This window comes from Quercus robur, chromosome 6 (assembly GCF_932294415.1).
Source record: "Quercus robur chromosome 6, dhQueRobu3.1, whole genome shotgun sequence".
Taxonomy (NCBI): Eukaryota; Viridiplantae; Streptophyta; class Magnoliopsida; order Fagales; family Fagaceae; genus Quercus; species Quercus robur.
The window spans coordinates 26038402-26054993 of NC_065539.1; the positions used below are offsets into that span (position 1 = coordinate 26038402).

At 38.0% G+C, this 16592-nt stretch overlaps 1 protein-coding gene and 1 pseudogene across 1 annotated transcript; one reads left to right on the forward strand and one right to left on the reverse strand.

Annotated features, from left to right (window-relative positions):
• Positions 1–1969: 1969 nt before the first annotated feature.
• Positions 1970–3568, reverse strand: LOC126690051 (probable xyloglucan galactosyltransferase GT14; annotated as a pseudogene).
• Positions 3569–5612: 2044 nt separating this feature from the next.
• On the forward strand, positions 5613–7414 carry LOC126733389 (uncharacterized). The gene is made up of 2 exons (XM_050436688.1): positions 5613–6098; positions 6903–7414. The coding sequence occupies exons 1-2, from the start codon at positions 5640–5642 to the stop codon at positions 7206–7208; spliced, it is 765 nt and encodes a 254-aa protein (XP_050292645.1). The 5' UTR covers positions 5613–5639; the 3' UTR covers positions 7209–7414.
• Positions 7415–16592: the final 9178 nt, after the last annotated feature.

Genomic DNA, 16592 nt, shown 5'->3' on the forward strand with positions numbered 1-16592 from the left:
TTTTGTCAAAATATTGTAAAATTATTGTAAGCGTAACATCTCTCATTTAAATATAAATATATAATAATATATACATTTAAATAAATATATATATTTATATTATATTCAAATATTTTGGAATATGCCATAGAATATTCTATGGCATATTCCATTACATACGCTGAAACTCATTCAGTTCAGTTTTTTTTTTTTTTTTTTTTAATATGCACTTTTTGGACCTACTATAGACTCATTTTTTAAAACGCCATTATAGGACACTTCAAACGCCACTATAGATATTCGTATAGTAGCATTTATAGAAAACGCCACTATAGGTCCAGTTTTTTGTAGTGTCATTCCAGACCTGCACTGAAGAATTGCTTCTTCTTTATTCTCTTTATCAGCCAAGAAGCTGTTTGTGGATGTGCGGCCCTACTGGATTTTACTCGGTGGTTGTAGGTGGTGGTAGATTTGAAATTAAAAATGTGAAATAGGGGAAATAATATTTAATTTCTATATCAATTAAGTATTGAGGCTGGTGTATGTGTATGAAAAAAATAGATAGCTAAACTAGAGAAGTAAGGTTTGTTTTTGTTAGTTTATATAGCTAAAAATTTGAAAAGACGAATGTGAATGCTCTAAGTATCTTCATAGCCATCATATATAATAAATTTCCCTTTTTTTTTAGTATTCAAATAACTAGTTCTAGATCTATGTAACGCACAAGATATATAATTATTCTATCATCGAATATAATGTGTTAAATTACCGATTCTCTCAAAAAAAATTGAGAGAATTGGTAATTTAACATGGCAGAAAGTTTTGGGTTTAATTTCTATCTCCTCCACTCTACCTCCCATTTAAAAATCTCATATATTGGGTTTCACGTATTAAAATGGAGTTTGAGGCTTTGAGCCCATGCATGAGAAGAAGTATTAGAAATTTGTGGTTAAATGATGAAATTTATTATTTTCCAATAATTTAAACTTTTGGAAGAGTCAGTTATTTAACATAATATAAATGTTGTTATTTGAAATATTCAAAAATAATATATTAGGATTTTATTGGCTTTTATAAATTTTTATTCCAACAACGAATTTGATTTGTTTGTTTCTAGCCACAAACCATGCATGAAAAAATAGATGTTATTTTAGTTTATCGTACCATGGTAGTACTGATAAATGTTTTAAGAATCATGCAACAAAAGTGACACCGTTCAAAATTTCTTATTAAACTTTCCGTAGCATCCAATGCCAGATATGGCAGAACTAGTTAGTTGCGAGAATGAGAATTTGTGGAATACGGGGTCATCATGAAATAACTAACACTAAATGATTTAAACTTTTCTTGTGACGGATACTAATTTTGTAATAAAATAAGTAGTATTTTAATTTTGAATAATAAACTTAAATCTTATCAAATTCAAACAAAAGCTCTCCAACACCATAGAAAGATCACCCAATAAACATTCTCTCTCTCTCTCTCAACATATTTGTTGGTCCCATTTAGATTATGAGAAAAAGGAAGAAAATAAAAAGAAATTCAAGAACTTTAAAATTGGAGAAAGACCCAGTTTTAACAAGTTTGATATGTTGAAGATCCACGTTCCAATTATGATATGTATAATGTGATGGATAATTTTTTTAATAATAAATAGGTTGCCATATCACTTAAAACATGTTTAGTCATTGCTCTATTAGACACAAACAATTAAATTAATAAAAGCTGAGGGGCCAATTCGGGCATCAGTGAAGATAATTGACCTAACACCACTACTGAATAGGCAAAAGGCATTTGGTAAGTTAAAAAATTCAACATCTAAATTCATATATATGTTCTACAAGCACAACAGTTACTAGGTTCGAAATTCCAATTTCCAACCTATTTCCTAACAACAAGCATGCGAACTCAATCAAAGAAAGAGAGAGAGTTATAACCTACAAATAACCACCTATAAATAAGCTGCATTTCTTACATTTGATTCCCTGTATCAAACAATCAATTAGAATTTTGTACCATTCAGTTCTGCAAAACCAATACTAGGATCCTTACCCTCCTTAATCTCCCTCCTTACTGCCTCTACTCTCTCAAGAACACCCTTAACTGCTATGTCAAATGCATCCTCAAGGCTCTCTAGTCTATACCTGGGATCTGCATAAACTATTCTTTGAATCAGCTTTATAACCTCTTCTCTCATGGCCAACACTTCTTTCTTCGGAACTAGAAGCAATGTCTCATTTATAAGAACCTTTTTTTCCTTCAAATCATTTAGTGGGATGAACAAGGAATACGTAGTATGGTTCTTTGGTAGATTCCACACATATTGTGCATAAGCAGAACCCTGATGAAAGAAAACCGGAATACACCCCGCTAAAATGGAATCGAAAATTGATCGTCTTGTTAATGAATCTCCAGGAGGTTGTAAGCAAAAAACTGAGCTCTGAAACGCCTTCATCACTTTTGAAGGGTCCTCACAGTTATTTGCTCCATGAACACAATCAAGAAAGTTGCATGTGGATGAAGACCGACATTGATCAATAAGCTCACCCCGAATGGAAACTGTTGAATTAGGTCGTGGGGCACCTGCAAAAGTGAACAAGTACCGCCTTTTTGTTCTTCTCATCTTTCTTTGCCACTGTCTTACCTGAATATCCTTGGATGGGTGGAAGTACGTAGGATATGGTATTCCAAAGTCATTGTTCCACGAGCTTGCTTCGATTGATAGCAATGTCATGTTGTTTGATTCAGGCAAGAACATAAGCTTTGAACCCCAATCAGAATCATCATCTGTTTGTCTCCTAAAATCCCAACCAATCCTCCCTCCTACTAAGAAGTGATCTCTACCCCACATTCTTTTCCATTCGGGTTTTTGTGCAAGCCATTTGACCAGACTTAAAGAAGCACTATCTCTCATTGTGATGTTAAAACCCCAAAGATATCGACCCACATCAAAGCCAGGATAAAATGGTACATATATTGCTGAAGCCAACAATGAATCATTGGTTAAGCACTTGTATTGCTTCATCCTGTTGTAGAATATGAGCTCTAACGTAAATTGGTTTGTTGCAAACCAGCCCTTTCTCAATAAAACCCTTTCCGAATTCTCAATCCTAGGACCAAGCCCCATGTTTGATATATACTGGCACATATCGAACCATTTGATAAGAGAATGGCAATCCTTGAGCAAGTCCTCGTTGAACTGCCTAGGAATATCATGCATATAAATATATCGACCAAAGCACGAATCTAAACTTGGACTAATATGTTCAATTGGCTCTTTTTTTTCTTGTGTCACTTTCACCTGTCTACCAGAATTCGTATTCTTGGTCAAGTCACTAGTAGAATTATGATAAGTGGTTGATGAAGCAGTTGTTCTGTGGCTGGAATTTACAGTGCAATCAAAAGTTTTATTTTTACGATCTTGGATTACATTCACAAAGTTGTTGACCGAAATTGTGACCACATTATTTTGATCCCAGCCCGTTAAAGCCGAATGATCAAAAAAGAGCAGTATCAAGCTTAAAAGAAAAGAGATAAGTAAGACAAACCAGAGTTGATATTGGCACTTTCCCACGAAGAATTTCTCCATGTCCCCTCAATAGTCTCAAACACAAAACGCTTTAATCTATAAGAGAGAGAGATATACTTCCATCTGGAGGAGTTTGTGTTAATTCTAATGGCTAATACTAGGTTAAACAAGCAAATATATATATATAAGGTAATAAGCTTACGTTCATTGACAAGATTTTCTGACAGTACATTCCTAGCTAATTATCTTCATTGCAAATCATGTGTAATATATTTCCTTTTTTTCCTTCAGTTTTCAAATAATTCGACGTGGCCCCACCTCAGGGGATGAAGTATGAGCTCATGAATATAAACCAATGGATTATGATTAAAAAAACAACAATCGCTGAGCTATTTTAAACCGATGGCTGTGTATGAAAGTTCTTGAAACTTGCTTGAAGGAAGCCATCATGATGCTTCGTGTGCATATACAGGTATAGTATATGATTTTCCATTTATAAAGCGAAGTGAATAAGACTCATTCATGCTTCTGTGCTATAAATTATAATTCCGTTTTTATCTAAATTATTGTCTATTAAAAATGGAAAACCAGATGATTTACTTAGGAAATAAAAACAAAATTTATTTAAAGCAGATACTCAAAATTTCAAAGAGAATAGACTCAGTTCACTACACCCCCCACCCCAAAAAAAAAAAATCCAAAACCAAAACACCAGTGATCAAGTAATAATGACATTAGAAATAATATAATATAGTTTATAATTCATAGTTATGAATGATATAAATAATAGAGCAGCAATTTACCTACATCTACAGAGTTGCAGTAATTTATTATTTTCAATGAACAATACAAGATACAATTATACAGTATTTCTCTCTCAAGTCTCAACAACATGACAAGCCATATTCTGAAAACAACAGTATTTATATCCTATACAGAGGATCCAAAATGGTTTTTATATCAACACAAGACTCTGATCTATGAATTAAGTCTCAGAAAATCACTCATTAAAACAATAATACTTTTTTTTTATATACAAGATAGAATTTCTATTCTAACTTGATCTAAGTATATATGCGTGTGAAGTTCACTCCTGGAAACTTAAACCCCGGTTCTTGCTCCCACACTCCACAAGCATTTAAAATAATAATACTTTATATCGAGTTAAGTCATAATTTGGATCAAACACAAACTACGCTCCACATAACCCAACAAAAGAGAGAGCTGAGGCTAAAATTAATAAGATTTATAATATATTTAGGCCTCTTAATTAGATTTAGACCATTATACATAATAAAGTCATATTTTAATAATATTTAATCTAAATAATGAAACATTTATATGTCATCTAATGAGACCAACGGTCTGGAACTTTGATGACTTCAAGAATCTTTTTAAAAGGTAAAATGAGTAGAAAATAAAAAATACGTGAGAAATAATTTACCGAAAAGGGAAAAATAAGAAATTTACGTACGTACAGTGGGCAGTACTCAAGATTGAAAGTCTAGCACAAATATAAAATTAACGATACGTAGTTGATTTTCACATCGCTTGCGCTAATTTAAAAGAGATTTGTTCGTGGTTATGGTGGGTATACCAGTTCTAACTTCTAAGGTATTTGTTGGCATATCTATTATCAATTAAATTAAATGCAGAATAAAATACTACACATTTCTTAATTAATGCAGCGTGTAAATGGGCATGTGTTATCCATCCATTTGTCGAGTGGGCAAAGTGACTGACACTCACAACATCGATTTTTTTTTTTTTACAAATATTGCAAGAAACAGGTAAAAATATATATAGGAGAGATCGGGGTTCTTTGGTTTTGGGCCTTGTGCAATACAAGACTAAGTAAGTTTAGTTGAATTAGGATAATCATATCTATATATATATATAGCTAGGCTAGGCACATGTTTGATGTGACGCTTACTTACCCCAAAAATTATACCTTCAATGACACACCATTGACAGCAATGTGGCATTCATCGTGACTCCAAAGCATGCCAAACCTCACACCTTACTTGCACTTCACGTGCCTCTCTAAGCTAATAAACTAACATAACATAACATCAATCTCCTATATCAGACATAGCCAAAAATTATATCTAATCCTCAACTTCCATCATCAATGAAAAAGCCTATGTCCTTCAATGGATTATCTCAAATCCAACAATCACAACCTGCCACCAACTCATTAACCTTAGAATCCCTTGAATCCTCGGTGCATAATCTCATGAAAAGCTGGTACAGAAGGCAAAGATGGGAGCTCATCTTCTTTAACTCCACACAGCAAGACCAGGACCTGAATAGAGCACCATGGAGAACCCAGTTGGCCAAATTTCTAGAATCCACCTCAGTTCGTATTATTGCCATTCTACTGCTTCTTCTGGACCTTATCTTCACTATCCTTGAACTTTCTTCCTCTCTACTTTCATGTCCTCCAAACACGAACAAGCAGATACAGAAAGTTTGGTACCATTGGGTAGGGATTGCCATCTTGAGCATGCTTTCAGCGAGGATAGTTGCTTTAGCCGTGGGATTAGGCAGATCATTCTTTAGGCGACCGGGTTATGTAGTTGACAGTGTAGTTCTTATCTATGAAGCACGGGTGCGTTTCGGGACTCGGGTGCGGGTGCGGGTGCGGGTGCGGGACTCGGCAATTTTTGAAAAAGGTGGGTGCGGGTGCGGCAGGACTCGGCGATTAAAAAATTATTAAAAATATTTTTATAATATATGTTTAATATATTGCTAAGCATACTTTTACTTTTTCACATTATATAAACAAATATTTTACTAATAATTTATAAACAAATATTTTACTAATATTTATAAACAAATATTTTACTAATATTTAACCAAATATTTATAAACAAATATTTAACCAAATATTTATAAACAAATATTTATAAACAAATATTTAACCAAATATTTAACCAAATATTTATAAACAAATATAAATATTTATAAACAAATATTTATAAACTAATATTTAACCAAATATTTATAAACAAATATTTATAAACAAATATTGAACCAAATATTTTACTAATAATTTATAAACGGTGCGTTTGCACCTTTTTTTTTTTTTTTTTTTTTTTTTTTTGAATTTCGGCCTGACTCGGCCGTTTCGGCCGTTTCGGCCGATACAGGCCGATACGGCCGATACGGACCGAGTCGGCCCGATTTCGGCCGCGTCGGCGCCGATTTCGGCCGCGTCGGCGCCGACTTTGGCCGCGTCGGCCCGCGTCGGCCCGATTCGGGATCCGCCACGTGGCGCGACGCGGCACGACGCGGGACGGACGCGCGGTCTGCGGCGTCCCTCCCGCGTCGCCGCGTCCCGCCGCGTCGGACGCGGGTACGCCGGCCTGGGAGCCGCGTCCGTGCATCCCAGGTTCTTATGGTGGCATTGGTTTTGGAAGCTTTCTTGGAGGGAAGGGGAGGCGGGTTGCTTGTTGTAGTGAGTCTGTGGCGTGTTGTCAGGGTTGTAGAGAGTGCCTTCGAGCTAAGCGACGAGGCCATTGAAGCACAGATTAAAGTGATAGTATCCCAGTTTGAAGCGGTGCGAGAAGAGAATAGGAAACTCTCGGAGACCATTGCTGAGAAGGATAAGATGATAGAGAAGCTCAGGGAAGAAGTGGATCAATGTACATACGTAGACATGCTTGAGATGGTTCCAGCTGCCTCCTTAACTTACTAGCACTACTTTAGCACATTCTAGGGTAAGAGTCAGAGATCATCTCTAGCTATACATATATGTTGTGTGCATGGCTGTATATATGCACTGTATATGCATATGTGTACGTAATTAAGACAGTATTGTAATTTTTTTTAAGTAAATAGTAATACTTATTAAAAGACAATATTGTACATTAATTACAAGTTTTTGTGTTTTTTTTAGCAATATGGTCATTTGGAATAATAATTAATAAGTTAAATTGCAAATTACACCTCTAAAAGTTTGCAATGTTTGAATTTTATACTTTAAAATTTTAGAATTTTGATTTTATATCCTGAAGTTTTATTTTGATTGCATTAGCCGCTCTTTTATCCATACTTTCCATTAAATGTCATATAAGTTTGCCACGTTTGTTTAATTTATCCAATAAAATAATATGATATCATTTTTATTATGTCATATCCTCTTTAATTATTTAAATTTTTGCAAGTTGCAAAAATGATGTTGCATCATTTTATTAAACAAACTAAACTAGCATGGTAAACTTATATGGCACTTAATATAAAATATGGATGAAGTGGCTACTGATACAAACGAAATAGAATTTCATGGAGTAAAATCAAAATTTTAAAATTTTAGAGTGTAAAATCTAAATACCTCCAAACTTTAGAGGACTAGCTAGTTTGCATTTTAGCCTTAACAACGTTATGGTTTCAAAATTTTTGGTATCAACCACGGATCTTCAATAGACTAAAGCGTGCCCCAGCTTGTATTGAATTACTTCTTTTTTTTCTAAATTAAATGAAACATTTAAAATGATACGATTATTAACCTGCACTCTCTTTAGATTTTTTTTTTTTTTTTGGGTACAATTCTTACATATATACTATGTTGACTAATATGGCAAAGTCGTGTAAGCCTGAGCCATAGTTTTGTGTCTTCTATACTGACTCCACAAGAGTGCAGATTGAAACTCCACCCAGACACATGTTCCCAACTAGTTTGTATATATCTACTTTCAGCCCTTTCATCATTTTTGTCAATCTTCATGACTCCACCATTTTATAAAAAGGTTTAGCCAAAATCATCTAATACTAAAAATAAAATTTATAATTTAAAAAAAATAAAAATAAAAACACTAATTTCTTCCTAAGATCTAAAACAAGTCTGACACCTCCAAATTCTCCTAACTTCATCAAACATTCTAATCTTCGTAGTATCAACCACAATTCTATCTTTTGGGCACACACGCTAGGAGAATGCAGAATTTAATTGTCGACTAGATTTCACAGCATCTCAATCATGGTTTTGAAACCCGGACCGTTCATTGAACCGTAAAAGGGAGAGGTTCAAGGTATTTGAGGTCAAACCGAGGTTGAATTGAGGTCAAACCGTGATGATGTCATAATTAATTTAATCATTAATTAAAGCCTAAATATAGATATTAAATTTATAAAACTAGTAAAATTGACTAATATATCTATATATGTGAGGGAAATTTAATGATTTTCAAGCATATATTTAATAATTAAATAAGAAAGTTAATAAAATAAAATAATAACCATGAAAATATTAAAATTTATGATTAATTTTTGAAGTAAAGTTGAATATCTTTGAAGGATTTTAATTTTTTTTTTTTTTTTATTCCTTGTAAGAGATGGATAATTTAATTAAGTAGAATAAAATTGTGTTAAGCTGTTTTTATAAATAAATAAAAACTACTAAAGGGGTTGGACCGCACGGTTCTTGCCACTGGTTTTGCATGAACTGTGCGGTCCAACCCTAGTTTTAGGGGTTCATAGAATTGCCAGATATGCCCAGTTCTCTATACTTAAAAAACTAGATTTCAATCCGGTTCCCAATTTTCACGATCCCACCTCCCGATTCGATCCGGGTCTAAAAACAGAGATTCCAGTCCGACTTGAGTTTTGGAGACAAATAATTTTGGGAAATTATACTTTACCACCCTAAACTATGCATCAAATTATACCTTGCACCCTAAACTATCACACTTTGCACCTCCAATGTTACTTTTGTTGTTATGTTTAACGGAATCCTACTGCACATGACAAGCACATGTATTTTTCTTAAGTGAAACAAACTTAAAAGACTGAAACACTCTTCTTCAAAATCAATTAAAACAAAAACCAATTTTTTTCCACATCTCTCTCCCTATATCATGTGCGTGCTAGCCTCTTCCCAACTAGGGATTTAAGGTTTATAGGAATGTGAATTTTTTCAGGATGATGAACACGAGCCACATTTCAACGCAAAAAGCCAAGCAAGTCCCACACATATTGATGAGGATAATTTTTGATTGATCGGTATAGGGTGCCGAACCTCCCTTATGATCCCAAAGGGATGACCGACCCCATGGGCCGACAGATTAGGCTGGCGATCCAATCCCCAAACCCGACGACCCATCACCCTAGGGTTTTTTATGAGACTTGCGTGGGGTCCACTCATACATCCTTACATGGAAATTACTTACGCATCACGACCAAAGACCCTACCACGCAATCAGATCTCCTATATATGGAAAGGTGATCCCAAATATCTTGGGATCCTTCTTTCTACAAGGAAATACTCTTGTATCAAGGGATTCGGGTCAGCTCTCCACCACTATATAAACAACAAACCATAACCCATTTAAGGTACATGAATTCTCCCTAACTCTTACACATTTAAGTTCTTGGAGATTCTTCTATCATTGACTTAACCGCCGGAGGGTCTTTGGCCGGCACCCCACCGGTGTTCTCTGATTGGTTCTTCTCTTTTATTCTTCAGGTACACCCATTGGCACGTGTGTGGACAATCAACTTACTAACGATTTTTGTGCATCATCAGTTGGCGTCATTTGTGGGAACGAGTGATAAGCCATATTGCTGTTTCAAAGACAAAGAGTTGTATGATCCTGACACAATCAATGGCCACCACCAACCAAGAGACTGGAAACCTGCTCAACGTATTGGAAAGGCATGTGCAAACCCTCACCACAGCAGTTGAATGACTCACTCAGCAGAAACATGAATTGGAACGACAGTTGGAGCAGCGGAATGATTAGGAGCCAAACGATCAGAATGACGGACAGGAAAGGGACGAACATGACAACAATCGTCCCCTGACAAACAATCACCAAGATAGGGGCAACCAAGAGGAAAGCAATGCTATCAGTAGACAAGACCAGCAGGATATTAGTCGTCCCTCTGAGCTGGAAGTCAATGCATTGCGCATGACACAAGAGATGCAGACGATGAAAGAGAAGATGGATATAATGATGAATGCCCTGAAGGGTCGAGTGTCCACTAGCTCGGACAAACTAGTCCATCGTACCGATTCTCCCTTCACTGCACCGATCACATCCTTCCCCCTTCCAGCCAAGTTCAGAATGCCACAAGTGGTAGCATGCGATGGGTCAAAGGACCCCCTCGACCACCTAGAGTCGTTCAAAACCCTTATGCACCTGCAAGGGGTCCCGAACAAGATCATGTGCAGAGCCTTCCCCACCACACTTAAAGGGCCAACCTGAGTATGATTCAGCAAGATAACCCCCGTCTCAACCTTCAAGGAATTAAGTGGGCTCTTCGTCACGCATTTCACTAGGGGTCAGTGATACAAGAGGTCTTCAGCAAGCCTCCTAAAAGTCAAACAGCGAGATGACGAGAGCCTAAGGTCGTATGTCACTCGATTCAATAAAGAGACACTATTGATTAATGAAGCCGATGATAAAGTCCTGGTCACAGCCTTTACTAATGGACTCCGATCCGGAAAGTTCTTATTCTCTGTTTACAAGAACGATCCAAAGACCATGCCTAACATGCTATACTGAGCCACAAAGTACATGAATGCTAAGGATGTCGTGACCACTAGAGGGGGCAAGCCGAAGAAGCGAGAAAAGCATGACGATCCCCGCCTAGAAATGGGAAGAAAGGCATCCCGAACAAGCGATAAGAGGGATGAACGAAGGTCAAGGCCCCCCCCCCCAAGATGAATAAGCAACTTTACTCCACTTAACGCTCTACTCTATCAAGTCCTGATGCAAATTAGGGACAACTCGGCCTTGACGTGACTCAATAAGCTAAAGGGCTTCCCAAACAAAAGGCCAAGGAATAAGTACTGTCACTTCCACTGTGACCATGGGCACGACAGCTTTGATTGCTATGACCTAAAGCAACAGATAGAAGCTCTCATTAGACAAGGAAAATTGCAACAGTTCGTAGGGCGAGAAAGAGTAGGAGAAAACCCACCAAGGGACCAAGAACTGAATCCACAAGTCGAAGAACGACCCAGGGCCCCACTTGGAGAGATAAAAGTGATCATCGATGGTGCACGATGGTCAGGTCCTCGAGGAAGGCAAGGAAGACCTACCTACGATGGTGCAAAATGTCCAACTCACCAGTCGTCCGTCTAAGCTTACTCAGATGGATGACCCAATGATCAGTTTCACTAAGGAAGATGCCCGATGAGTCCACCACCCCATGATGATGCCTTGGTAATCAATCTAACCATAGCAGACTTCAATACTCTGCGAGTCCTAGTGGACAATGGAAGCTCAGCTGACATCCTCTACTATCCAACCTTCCAACAAATGAGGATTGGTAAGGAATAACTCATGCCATCAGACGTCCCTTTAGTAGGCTTCGGTAGAATGAAAGTCATGCCCGTCGAATCCGTCATGCTACCCGTCACCATCGGCACCTATCCTCAACAAATCACCAAGGATGTCACCTTCTTGGTAGTTGATTGCTCGTCAGCCTATAATGCCATCATCGAGCGACCGACGCTCAACACGTGAAGGGCAACCACATCCACATATCACCTACTACTGAAGTTCCCTATGAAGTGTGGAATAGGAGAGGCCCGCAGAGATCAGATGGCAGCCCGAGAATGCTATGTAGCCATGCTAGAGATGGACGAACAAATGACCACCATGAACATTGAGAAGCGACAAGTGAATGCAGAACCAACGAAAACCATCTCCCTAGACGATGAACACACAGATCGAGTCACTTACATCAGTATGCAAGCCAGCCCTTCGGTCCAAAATGGGTTGTTTCTTTTCCTAAAGGACAACCTGGACATCTTTGCCTGGAGCCATACGGCCATGCTCTAGATTAATCCAAATATCATGATCCATCAGCTCAACATCTCCCCATTCTTTTAACCCGTCCGACAAAGAAAGAGGGTCTTTGCATAAGAAAGGGACAAGGTCATAGCCGAAGAAGTTCATAAGCTGTTGGACGCGGGCTTCATTAGAGAGGTTTACTACCTCGAATGGTTAGCCAACGTAGCAATGGTTAAGAAGGCAAATGGGAAGTGGAGGATGTGTGTAGACTTCACCGACCTAAATAAAGCATGTCCAAAGGATAATTACCCCTTCCCACAGATTGACCTCCTTGTAGACTCGACAACTGGACACCAATTGTTGAGCTTAATGGATGCTTTCTCTAGTTACAACCAGATCAAGCTTGAGGAGTCTAACCAAGAGAAGACGTCGTTCGTCACAAGCCAAGGCCTTTTTTGCTACAAGGTCATGCCATTCGGATTGAAGAATGCGAGAGCAACATACCAAAGGCTCGTAAACAAGATGTTCGTCTAGTAGATCAAACGAAATGTCGAGGTATACGTGGATGACATGTTAATGAAGAGCAAAGAAGAGAATCACCACCTGAATGATCTTAGGGAGATGTTCGAAACTTTTCACCTCTACAAAATGAAGCTCAATCCCAACAAATGTGTGTTCAGGGTATCATCGGGAAAGTTCCTTGACTTCATGGTATCCCGACGGGTTGTTAAAGCTAACTCCTATAAGATCCAAGCAATCCTAGAGATGAGCCCCCCGAAGAACATCAAAGAGGTAAAAAGCCTAAACGGAAGAGTTATGGCACTCAATAGATTCATCTCGTGGGCAACGAACAAAGGCTTGCCATTTTTTGGAATCCTGAAGAAAGCTTTTGAATGGACTGATGAATGTCAGAAGGCATTTGAAGAATTGAAGGCATACCTGGTGTCCCCACCGCTCCTAAGTCCATTCAAACCCGATGAAGAGCCTTTCCTATACTTGGTCATATCCCCCACAACCATTAGCTCAGCTCTGATCCGAGAGGAAGACCGCGTGCAATTGCCCATATACTACACCAGCTGAGCACTAAGGGGAGTAGGAGAGAGATATCCCCCTATGGAAAAGCTAGCCTTCACTTTGATCACAGCAGCCCGCAAGCTTAGGCCATACTTCCAAGAACACACCATAATGGTTCCAACAGACAAACCACTCCGAAAATCAATGGATAATCTAGAGGCCACCGGACGATTGGTCTTGTGGGAAATAAAGTTGAGCGAGTTCGACGTACAGTATTGCCTGAGGACCACAATCAAAGCCCAAGCCTTAGCTGGCTTCATTGCAGAATTTACGGTGGGCAAAACCGAAAACTGGGGGGAAACTCCTTGGAAGGTTCAAACGAATGGGTCGTTCAACAAACGTGCTAGAGGGATCGGGGTGGTCCTTTAATCCCCGGATGGGGACATCATCAAATGTGCCATCCGACTCCAATTCTCGACTACCAACAATGAAGCCGAATACAAAGCCATTCTCACAGGGCTCGATATGGCCAAAGCAGTTGGGGCCTTACCACTCGTCCTTCATAACGACTCCTAGGTTGTCATCGGACATATCAACAGGGATTACAAAGCCAAGGGAGAACGAATGAAAAAGTATCTCAACCTTATTAAGAGACAGACGAGTCAAGCATTTGTGGTAGAATTCATACAAGTCCTAAGGGAAGAAAATAAGCATGCAGATCGATTGGCCAAAGCCGCATCTGCAAAACACATGATGGTCGGTCAACAAGTCCTATCCTTCATTCAGTAATCCCCCGCCATTGAGGAATTAGAGATATAGATGATACCAAAGGGCATTGACTAGACAACTCCAATCATCTCCTACCTTAAGAATGGGACACTTCCCAAGGACCATGACAAAGCCCGATGACTAAAGGTCCAAGTAGCACGCTTTGTGTTGATAGCGGACATGTTATACAAGAGAGGCTTCTCTTGACCATACCTAAGATGTTTGATCCCCGACGAGGCAGACTACGTCATGAGAGAAGTCCATGAAGGGATGTGTGGAAACCACTCAGGGGTGTGATCATTGGTCCATAAGCTCATACGAGCAGAGTACTACTAGCCTACAATGCAGAAGGATGCCCAATCCTACAATGCACAAGTGCCAACACTTCAGTAATGTCGTAAGGCAACCGTCAAAACCACTCACCCCAATGAACACCCCATGGCCTTTCGCTCAATAAGGACTAGACATCATAGGACCCTTTCCGATGGCAATGTGACAACTCAAGTTCCTTGTTGTTGGGATCGACTACTTCACCAAATGGGTAGAAATAGAACCACTGGCAACCATCACGGAGAAAAATGTCTGTAGCTTCATCTGGAAGAGCATCATCTGCCGATTTGGGATTCCTAAGGTCTTCGTCTCTAATAATGGCAAACAGTTCAACAACGATATGTTCAAAAACTTTTGTAAGCAATTAGGAATCAAAAACCATTACTTTTCACTCGCCCACCCACAAACCAATGGGAAAGTTGAGGTTACAAACCGATCCTTGCTCAAACTGATCAAGACTCAACTTGAAGAGGCAAAGGGGATATGGCTAGATAAACTACCAAGCACCCTATGGGCGTATAGGACAACCGCTCAGACACCCACAAGAGAAACACCGTTTCGTCTAGCATTCGGGAGTGAGGCTGTCATCCTCGCGGAAATGGGAATAGCAAGCTACAGGATAGCCCACCATAATGAAGGGAAGAATGAAGAAGGGATCCGTCTGCACTTGGATCTACTGGATGAGGTGAGGGCTACTGCTGAACAACGAATGACTCGATACCAAGACCTCATGGCCAAACACTATAACACCAAGGTGAAGCCTCGATACTTCAGCATCGAGGACCTTGTCTTGAGGAAAGTGACCACGACCACCAAAGATCCCACGCAAGGGAAGCAAGGACCCAAGTGGGAAGGTCCATACAGAATCATTGATTGCAATAGGAAAGGCACCTATTGCTTGGAAATGCTCGACGGGCAAATGCTGCACCATCCTTGGAATGCTGAGCACCTCAGAAGATACTATCAGTAGTGCATCAACAGCAGCTTGTGATATCGCTTATGTTATCCCTTTTCTTTAAGTTTTTGTTTAAGTAGTTGACAGAACGGTTTTTTGGCCGATCAAAGGGCATTTTAACGAAATTGGACAAAATGCATGAATTGAAAAACTTTAAAACTTAAATAATTCAATTGAACAAAAATAAAGTTAGAAAATTGAAATAAATTTCAGTCAAACTTAAAAAGTGTACTTTACCTTTTAGTTAAAAATATATAAGACCTTGACAATCATTATCCAATAAACTAAGGACCCTCGTCTTGTTACATTAATGTTGTTGGGCATCAAAAATCGAAAGGTAACTTCCACTAGAGTTTTCAATCTCAAGACAACGATAACTCTTGTAGTTTGGTGGCAGGGTGAACCAGAATGTTACCGTGGGTAATACAATACAATCTTGCTTTGGTTTTTACTAAATCTAACAATTGGGTTCACTATATTCAGGGGATCCTAGTCTCCCTACATTTTTACTTCAAGTTTTTCTTTGCATTTCCTAAGAATTTGAATCCCCTTCCCTCACTTTAAAAATAATAATAAATAATAATGAAAAAAAGATGAGATCTAATTGTAGTTTTTGGCAAGAGAGGTGCAACTTGCAAGTGCTGGGTTGGTTCTAGTTTTTGTTCTGAATAATAATTAGTTAAAGCTTAAAATAAAAATCTACTCTAAATCAAGAACCAGCCGGGGTGAAGATACATTGTAAACTAATAAGTATACAAATACCAATGCTATTGGTTAATTTTCTTTCTACACAACTTCGTTCAAAAATATTTAAGAAATTTTTTTTTTTTTTTTAATTCGAGAATCAGAAAAGGTTCATTTAAACTAATAAGTGTACAAATACCAATGCTATTGGAATTTTCTTTCTACACAACTTCGTTCAAATAGTATTTAAGAAAAAAAAAAATTAATTCGAGAATCAGAAAAGGTACATTTGGAAAAAAAAAATGGGCATAGTATTTTTATAATAAAAAAACATATTATTCTTTAATAATACTGTACAATACACTATCTTGATGCACTGCCTAGTCTGCCTTTATCTAAATTTGGACAAAGTAGTGAGATCATTCATGTGCCCTGTTTTTTTGGATCACCATCAATAGATTTATATTCTTAAAAAAAATAAAAAATAAAATAAAAAAAAGGCAAATATTATTATAATTCTAGTGCTTTATTTCACTTTCAGTGGTGTTATGATTATGAAGTCATCCATCCATAAATTTTGTTGCAGAAA

What these genes read in the sequence shown, in the direction of transcription:
- LOC126733389 (XM_050436688.1), top strand. Translation starts at nt 5,640, where the DNA reads ATGAAAAAGCCTATGTCCTTCAATGGATTATCTCAAATCCAACAATCA. An exon ending in GTTATGTAGTTGACAGTGTA is followed by an intron (nt 6,099 to 6,902) that starts GTTCTTATCTAT and finishes CGTGCATCCCAG; the next exon opens with GTTCTTATGGTGGCATTGGT.